At 34.0% G+C, this 9,873-nt stretch overlaps 1 protein-coding gene across 1 annotated transcript in view; it reads left to right on the top strand.

Moving 5' to 3' along the window:
• The first annotated feature begins 334 nt into the window (after positions 1-334).
• DCN (decorin) overlaps positions 335-9,873 on the top strand; it is a 36,185-nt gene continuing 26,646 nt past the window's right edge. The window contains exons 1-2 of the mRNA XM_017868371.1: positions 335-587; positions 1,354-1,597. Coding sequence (XP_017723860.1) covers positions 1,387-1,597 — 211 coding nt within the window. The 5' untranslated portion in view covers positions 335-587; positions 1,354-1,386. The remainder of the gene's footprint in view (positions 588-1,353; positions 1,598-9,873) is intronic.

The following is a 9,873-nucleotide window of genomic DNA, read 5'->3' as shown; positions in this document are numbered from 1 at the left end:
TAGATTTATCAAAAGAATACTTGGTTTTTTTACAAAATGCCCTGTTAGCAAAATGAGATCATATATACATCATATAAAATCAGTTAGAATTTTCCGTATGTGTTTATTAGCTTATTAAAATAATGTTTGAGAAACTAGGAAAGTGATTTATTTTTTTAAAGCCGATCTTGCTTATACCAAGTTGAGGTTTTCAATCTGCTAACTTTTTTATATCAGAAATTCGATATCGAAAAAAGCTAATTTTGTGTTTTAAAAAATCAGACTGATTGCTTGGAACAAATGGAGTAAATCGTCTTGTCAATAAAGTGATGGTCAATTGAGTCATTTGTGTGCAAAATATTGTGCAAGGCCCGGGTACAGAACAAGGAATAATAAGACACGCCCTGAAGGAGTACATCGTCTAGTGGAGGGACAGACCAAGCACGCAAAACAAATTGCAATATAATGTGATAAGTTCTTTAAAAGAGGTAAGAGCAACGTGCTTTGGGACCAGAGAAGAGGGAGAAAGCAGCATCCTGCCTGGATGAGCCAGGGGACACAGAAGACAAGCCCACTATCTCATTTAATCTTTACAACACTCTTGCAAGGTCGGTATTCTACATGGCAAGTAGCTTTGATTGTCAGGGTTCAGGTGAGGACTGGGAATGGTGTGACAATGAAAAGGAATGTGGCTAGAGCTATTAATTCATACCAATTTGTGAGTGGTCTGACATACAGCACAGGGACTGTGGGCAGTATTGATAGGTCATAGGAAGTTAATAAATGGTTTGTAGTAGAAATTAATAAGATGAAATTGAATTTTTAGAGGATGATTCGGGCAGCAAAGTGGGAGATGGACTGAAATAGAGGAAACATGCAAGGCAGAGATGAACTGGAAACTCTTGTAATAGTTTAGGGAGAGATGAGAAAGGCCTGGACCAAAATAAATGTGGTAGGATGGAGAGATGTGACTGGCTTCCAGAGATATTTCTGAAGCAGAAATTGGAGATCTCCTATATGTATAGAGAGAATTTTATTTGACCATGGCAAGGCTTGTGTTAAGTGAGCATTGAAAAGTCCAACATGATTTATTATCGTGACAATTTTGCAAACAATTTGAATATATAGTATACATCTTAGTTTATACTGAAAATTCAAAACAAACAGATTTAAATAATATTTGGATTTCTCATCCTAAGTAAATAGCTGTGCAAATGATACTATAATGTACCCGATCATCTTTCAATACATTCTTAATGCGTTGCTTCCTGATAATAAATGAAATATTATTTTGCACCTTTTCTCTGTGCTCACTCTATACAACACACAGATTAGGCAGAGCTACTCTTCTTTAAACTCTCATTTGTTTCCTAGGTTCCCTGGTTGTGAAAATACATGAGATAAGTCATGAAGGTCACTATCATCCTCCTTCTGCTTGCACAAGTTTCCTGGGCCGGACCGTTTCAACAGAGAGGCTTATTTGACTTTATGCTAGAAGATGAGGCTTCTGGGATAGGCCCAGAACTTCCTGATGACCGCGACTTTGAGCCCCCTCTAGGCCCAGTGTGCCCCTTCCGCTGTCAATGCCATCTTCGAGTGGTACAGTGTTCTGACTTGGGTGAGTGGGATGCAGTTTCTCTTTACCTACCTTATTTGTTTTGTTCTTGGGAATGGCAACTCTGAGAGTTTAGCATTTTCAGTTTTAATCTCTCCAAATGTGAGACACAGTGCCACCTAATGAGGAATAAAGGAAGCAGAACAGGATAGAAAGAAAAGTAGTGTTGTGGTTCTCTCTCTCTCTCTCTCTCTCTCTCTCTCTCTCTCTCTCTCTCTCTCTCTCTCTCTCTGCCCCCACCCATCCCTCTTCCTTTTTTCCTCCATTACTTTGCAATCTTGGAAAAATCACTTTAAAAAATATTTCTGAGCTTCATATCCCTTCTTCTACAAAACAAAATTTTGAAGAAAACAGTGTCTTATGTTCTAAAATTTCAGAGTGATGGTTTAATCTTAATTCTATAACGTGGTTTTATAAAATATTAGATATTAAGAAAATCAGGTCAGTCTCTCTACTATTCACTTAACCCAGACAACAGAGTTTCAGCATTACTAAATTGTAAAATATGCAGTTATCAAAAGCAAAACTTGTCAAATTTTATGACAAAATCTTATCTTTCAATTATAAAAATACTCCCTTAATCTCTGAGCCTTAGTGTTGTCTTTACTTTTGACATTTTGTAATCCAGCTGCTTATATTCTTTAGAAAGTTTCAAAGGAAATATTTATCACTAAGGTATGGTGTAAATATTCAATATAATCATGTTACATATATCTTTAGCCTAACACCCTAAAGACAGTTTGATTTATCATCTTTTCAGAAAAATTTGGTCTGGAAATTCCAAGAGCATTACACTTAGAAGATAAATCTCCAGAAAGATTGAAGCTCAGTGGATGGGCCAAAGGGGAATGAACTCAGTTTACATGGCAGCTGATTCACATTCCTCCTTTGGAAGGGGTGTATTTTCTTATTGGAGATGAAAAGAAAAAAAAAAACTTTATATCATGATTCCGCCATGTGTACTTCCTTCTGGAGGAAATCCCATACTATGATCAGGCACTTCTTTCAGAAGTCCTATATTTACTCAGAACATGCTTTCTAGCAGTAGTCTGCAGGAGAAAAATGCTACTAGCTTCTACAGTTGGAATAAACTACCTCTAGGAACCTGGAAAAACATAAAGTATATTCAGCAGTAACAACTGAAAAACACTCGAAATAGCTTCTTCAACACATATATTGTATAGCCATTTAAAACCCAAATACAAATGTTATGTAAAGGCTTTCAAAAGGCCACAGAATAATTCCAGTGGATTGATTTGTTCACTCATTCAGAAGCTATATTGGGAACCCATCATGGATGAACTCTGCTCTAGGCATGGGAGGAAAGGATGAGGAAGACAAATATGGCCCTAGTTCCTGTGGATCTTATATTCTAGTGGTGGTGACTATTACTTTTTGAATTGTGTATTCACCACAGGGGAGATTGGATTACTCTTCAGAAACTTTATAAGTATCTAAAGATGACCTGCATTATTGTCTTGGGCAGGAAAATAACAGGATTGAAAAAAATCTGGACAAAGAAATCACCAGTTGATGGATATACACAGGATAATCTTTTCTGAAGTTACTAAAATGGCGAAGTTCCCCAAAAATGTGATGCGAGTTAAATTTCACTTTACCTCTGAGAACAAGTTAAAAGAATGTATTATTACTTTCACTACATATATTATCAAAAATGAAGGGTTGATGTTTTTAAGGAAAGCAGAGTCGGCCAGTTACTTTAGTGAAGTTTTATTTTTTCATAAATAGAGGCCTTTGCTTCCATGAAAAATAGTTCACAAAGCTTGACCCCGATGAAAGCACTGGGCATAGGTCTATTGTTCAAAGTGAAACAACAACAACAAAATGTAGTCTTAGGAAGCAGCAAGTTCACTGACTTGGGACCTTTATGATCGTTTTGTTGCTGCTGTTGATATTGTTTTATTTTGTTTTGTTTTTAGATGAGAAAGTTTTCTACATGTTATCTTTTTTCTAGGAGCTCAAAGTGTACATCATCCCTTTATTATGGCTAGGTTTACTGACTCATATACTAAGGAAATAGCTAAAATTATAAAAATAATTTGTTTTTAACACCATATTTAACTAAGAGAACTAAGTTCCAATGAGCAGTGGTCTCATGTGATGTATTTTCAATATCTTAAAATTTAAAGGTGAATATTTAAATATACTATAAATTTTAAAATCAGATATCTCTAAGAAAATACATTTCTTAAAGGGAAATGAAATTCACTTGACTTTAAATAAAACAAATGAACTCATTTCATATTTTTAACTATTATCTAACTCTTACTTTATGATGCTGGCAAGCTGTTGAGAGCCTTCACATCTTCATCGGTAGAAAAATCACAGTCTTAGAAATCCTATTAATTGTATGAGGTACCTGTGTCATAGTAGCAGCTTCAAGCAGTTTTAAAATAATATGATTACATGCAGTAACAGATTAAGAAAAAAGAAAGCAAGCAAGGAGAAATGGACCACCTAATTCACCGTAAATGCAATATAGTTGATTTTTTATTTGTTTTATGTCCTTTAGTGATCTAAGCATGAAGGTTGAATTATTATAAAAAAGAAAATAAATGCAGTGCAGTTGGGGATGGCAAATGTTAATGCTTATCTGTATCAAAGACCAATGTTGTCTTCAGGATTATCCTTGGTGGATTATCCTCGGCAGACATTTAATGAGCAGAGAGAAGCTGCAGTGTTGAAGGACCAAAAGTCCTTTGTCATCTTATTATCTGAATAATGTGTAATACAAATAAATTTTTTAAATTAAAATGTTTGACTACTTTTTCCCACTAAGAAATATTCTTGGCAAAATTAAACATCAAAATTTTAAACAATTCTTTCAAAGCTAAGAAGTCAAAAACTGTGAAATTAAAATTATGTAATTACTCTGTAAGGTAATTTGAGGCCTCTGGAAAATGCATGGACTGATTTAGTCCCTAATTCTAATTTATCACAGTAGTATTAAAATGTATTTTTTTCTTTTTCTTTCTTTCTTTCTTTTTTTTTTTTTTTTTGAGGATAAGGGATTGAGACAGTAAACATGAATTCCCCATAGATATTGGTCAAGTTGTTTTGTTGAACTTGTTGCAACTTGCTATGTAATTGGAACCACAATTTTATGAGACCCATATCTTGTCTTCTTTTATCTATCATGTTAAGACATAAATCAGTTCCCTCTTAATTACAGCATTAATTTCAAAAAGTAATATTTTAAATAAATGTAGAGTTAGCAAATTCAGAAGTCTTTCAGTTACTTTATAATAATAAATCCACAAGGTAACTTAGTCTTTTAAAATCAAAAATTTTTTAAATGTTCTGATTTTGATTGGATTTTCTATTTTATATGTTTGACATCCTGTAGGAAGACAGCTTCCATTACTTAGGTACTCTGACTCAGCCATTCATCTTTGGATCAAGTGTCATCAGGTAGTATAATTTGGTATGGACTAACACCTCATTACTGAAATGCAAATCAGTCCTGACAAGTCAAATAAGAACAAGTTTTGTCTTTTGACTAGTCTCTGAAATTAAAATTATAATTCTTGATATACTTCTTATAAACAAATTTCAAGAGTTGAAATGTCTCTTAAAACTATTTAGTAGTGGAAAGAACTTGGGCTGTGCAGTTAAACACCTCTGATCTCAAATTCTGCTTTGCTGTTTACTACCTGTAACCTTGAAACTTTCAAAACTTTGTTTCCTCATTTGACAAATGGAAATATATCTTATTTCACTGGGTAGGAATAGAAAAATATATGTACAAATGCTTATTATAGTAACTGTTACATTTCACTTACCATTTCAGGCAAAGTTGGCTAAGAACATGAGGCTGTTTCTGATATTTCCTTTCATTTTTATTTATTATTGAGAATAATAAGTACAGGCCATAGACTTATTAGAGACTGTCAATGACTTATACTTATTATTCTCAATTCAAATTATATCATATTATACTAATTGAAAATAAGCCATATACTTATTAGAGACTTATTAAGAGTCTTATTAGAGACTTATTAAGAGTCTCTAATAAGTATATGGGTTGTCAAGCTAGAGACAAAATAGTACCATCTCTCTCCACCTCTCTAAAGAGGACCACATCATCTCCAAGTGTAAATAGACAAGAATAAAAAAAATGTGCATTTATTAAGCAATTGAATATTCTCCAAACCAATATTCCTTTGAACAAAATGAGTTTGTTTGATTTGAGAACAATGAAGCATTTGGCTATTTTATAATCATAAATGATTCACACCCCCACACACAGCCCTCTAGAAATGGTGCCAGAAGATGAAAACACATTTAATTTTGCCATATGGAAGCATTACAAATAACTACTGGTTTCTAATAATGTACGTTATAATGCAAATAATGTTTTAATTTTAAAAAATTCAGAAAAGTACAGCCTTTTAAATTATACAGTTGCTTCTTATTCATACTCATTTTCTTGAACTATTGAAAAATTTTGTCAGAGGTTACCACTTGGGACATATTGTACTACAGTTTCTCGCTTGGCTGAGGAAACTGGTTTTCCAGAAGCAGACCTTATACAAGAGATAAATGAACCATTACACTTCTCCCATGAAATCAACCCAGAAAAATAAATTAGGACAGTTTTGTAGAGGAACAGACAGAATGCTAGATGCTCAGTTGCCTTTATCATTTATGTCTGGCTCTGCAGCAGCAGGGGTGTGAGGTGTTCCTCATTCAGGGTTTCTAATGCACCAAAAGGGTGTTTCCAAAACATGATATGGGAAAGAGGCTGTGCACAGAGTATGCCCACTGGATTGCCTAAATTGACATTGGGTAGGAGTGGAGTATGCTTCAGATGAAGCAAGAGTAATGCTCAATGTGACCCAAAGTCTCCCGAATCAAGGGGTTAAAAGATGGAGAGGAGGAAGAGAGGGAGTCAAGAAGGCCAAAGGAAGCGTCTGTCTCCTTAACCTGACTGACAACTAACATAACCCTGGTTTCCTTCTCAGTCCCCAGGAGGGAGAGAGAGGCAGCTGTGTGGGATCAAGGCATTTTGTGAGACTGCAGCTGTGATTCATTTTCCTTTGGAAGAACATCCCTAGCTCTAGGGGATATGGTGGGAATTGGTTAGCTAAAATATCAATTCCCTGGGTAAAAGAGGAAAACTGTGAGACCTCTAATCTTAACTTTTCTCCTTCAAAAGAGTGGAAAAAGATTACATAGTTCCTCAAAAATAAAAAAAAAAATGAGTTTGCAATTCAGTCTTAATAAAAAGAGAAAGCCCCTAGCATATATACTGTAACACTCAAGACTCAGTTACTCTTGACTTAGTCTGTGCACTGCTTTAACTTCTGTAGCTTGCCTACTTCTGCCTTTTTACTGTAATCTACATTTGCTTTGATTATTCTATACTAATCAATTATATATACGTATCTGTGATTATACAATATCTTTTAATTATCTTTTTATATATCTATTTTATCGTTTTCTTCACTAGAAAAGAAGTATTGCAATAATTTATCTTTGTACAACCTCTACACAATAAACTGCCTTATACTTTCTAGACTCTTTAAACATCAATCAATGATTGATGAATGAACACACGAACATATGCATGGCTTCGTTCTTGAATTAATGCTTGGATGAATATTCTACAATATTCCTGACTCTAGCAAGCTGCAAAGAGAAGGGAACATGTCTGATTGAGAAACAGAAGTGATTTCTCAGTGCATCCTTGCTCCTTCCCTTTAAAGACAACTGTAAAACCAGGAAGCTTAGAAATTCCTTGAGTTTGACTGGAAAGAGAATAGAATTAAAGAGAAGAATCGTTTATGTCTGAAGCCTGGTCTAACTGATAATACAGTCAGATTGCCATTTTTAAGATGGAAAGAGGGAAACATGCCTGCCTTGAGCAGAAAAGTTTTTTTGTTGGGGCTGGAGCTCCTAAATATTATTTTGGTCATTTGCCCAAAAACTGAAGTACACCACCAATGTCCCAATTATGAAGTTGAATACAGAATTATAAAAAAAAATTGTTGAAAGTCAGTAAGAACAAATTTTAGAATTTGGACTCCTGCCACATGGCAAAAAAAGCATGATGTTTGAAGACGACCTGGCCTTTGTCCAACATGATGTTTACGAGATTGCTGACATTTGCTAACAGAACAATGCTATTCATCACTGGGACAACCAAAAGAAGGGAAGAAAAAAAAAAGAAGTCTATTTCTTACTAGTCTTTATTCAGAAATGATTTTTTGGTAATGTCTTAAGTCTTATCTTATTTGCTTTAATAAATAACTAGATTTTAAAGAAGATAAAACTCCTTATAAAAACTGGGAGAGCAAATATCTAATCCAGGCTACCTTGAAAATATGTGTTTTAATGGAAAATTTAGAATTATGTTAAATAAAGGCTGCTCAATGAAAAATAAATGTAGGAAACCATTATGCTCCTGTTACTACAGCTGAATGAATTTTACCCCAAAACATAGTGGCTTAAAAATAATTTAATTTGTTCATGACTTGAGGTATGGAAAATTTGGCAAGGGCTCTGAAGGGCTGTTCTCACTTGAGGTCACTCTTGCACTTGTAGTCAAATGTTATCCGAGATTATAGTCATAAGAAGGCTAGCCTGGGGTGGACACCTGAGTCAGTTCACTGTCATAACTGACGGTTGCTGCCACTATCGCCCACAAGCTTGACTGTTCTATCCTCTGAATTGCCTCAGGCGGCTTCTCTTTTTTTCTATGGCCCCTGGCTATCCTAGAGCAAGCATCCCAGAAGAAGTGGGTAGCAGCTGTACAATCTTTTCTGACCTTGTCTCAAATGTCATGGTGTTTCAGTCTATTGATTCCTAGAGGCATCAAAAGACCATCCTACATTCAAAGGGAAGAGAGAGGAATTAGATGCTGCCTTCTAATGGTAATGGGACAAATGCTTATTGTAGAAGAGGATGTAGGATAGAAAATTTAATGTATGGCATCTTTGGAAAATATAATCATCTGCATATATACTTAGATTTATATAAATTTCTAATGAGAAGTTTGAGCATAATTATATATTATGTAGAGAAAGTCCACAGATATTACATGTCCCCCATGAAGGTCATTATTTAATAATTACAAACTACATTAAGATGTTAAATAATTATAATTAAATTAATTTATAAATTAACTTCATAGTTAGTTAATTCTTCTACTTAAGATTGTAAGAAAAGTATTAAGTCATATCTTGATGACTTTGTTTTCATTATGGAACATTTTTTGGATGTAAATTGAACCTGGATAATTGATACATATAATTTAAAATGCTAACATTTTACTTTCTATATTATTTTCTGAATAAACATAAAATTCATCACTATCAATAGGGATTATTTAGTTAAAAATCACATACAATTAAAACAATCAGATATGCTTAAAGGCAGAATTTAAATTTATTTAAAAGTTTAAAAAATTAAGGTAGGATAACTGTTTCATGGAATACTATTGGTTTTATATTTTTTGAAGATTAGGTTTACTTCAAATAAGCATTTTCATCATAAAAAATAATCTTTAGTCCTAGTATATTTCTACCACAATTTACTTCAGGCTTGGTATTTTCAGATGAGGAAATGGAGCCTGAGGAATGCTAACTTACAGATTCTGGTCATCTCTCCTTAATAGCCGAGTTGATTTTAACCCAAGCCGTTCTGACTCTAATGATGTACAAACAAAGAGTAGTATTTTATAGATTTGCAAGAGTGTAGCATTTGCCACCATTAAAATAGGGTTAAATTGACAAGGAGCAGTTTTTGAGGGGTCTAATTATTCAGTGGGGATCGGATCATGTGCTTCCTAAACTGAAGGCTTATCCAAAGGCAGAGATAGGACGACTAGCACCCCAAAGGCCCTGAACTTCATGAGAACAATGATGAATGCAGAAAGAACAGGAAATAACTGTAAAGAAAAAAAACATTTCAGGACCAAGATCTTTAGATGAACATCTTGTGTTTGACATACCTGAAAAACAGATTTCAGTCTCTAGGATAATATGCATGGTGATTGTACAGAAAAGAAGGAGTTACAGATGAATAATCAGAAAGATTATTCAGAAAGATAATGAGAGCAACACCCTCTATTTTGCTTATTATAATAATCATAGGTAGCAATACTTGAGACGCTGCTATGCACTATGGTAGGAGATTATTTTGTAGCATAGCTTATTGAATTTTCACAAAATTTCTGTGAAAGACTTAAGAAAACTGAGGACAGAGAGTTTAAAGAATATGTCTTCTAATTTTTTTTTTTTTTTTTTTTTTTTTTT

The sequence above is a fragment of the Rhinopithecus bieti genome, unplaced genomic scaffold (assembly GCF_001698545.2).
Source record: "Rhinopithecus bieti isolate Rb0 unplaced genomic scaffold, ASM169854v2 scaffold_2453, whole genome shotgun sequence".
NCBI lineage: Eukaryota > Metazoa > Chordata > Mammalia > Primates > Cercopithecidae > Rhinopithecus > Rhinopithecus bieti.
Note: the sequence above shows the minus strand (reverse complement) of the source record. Positions and strands in the feature narration are given on the sequence as shown.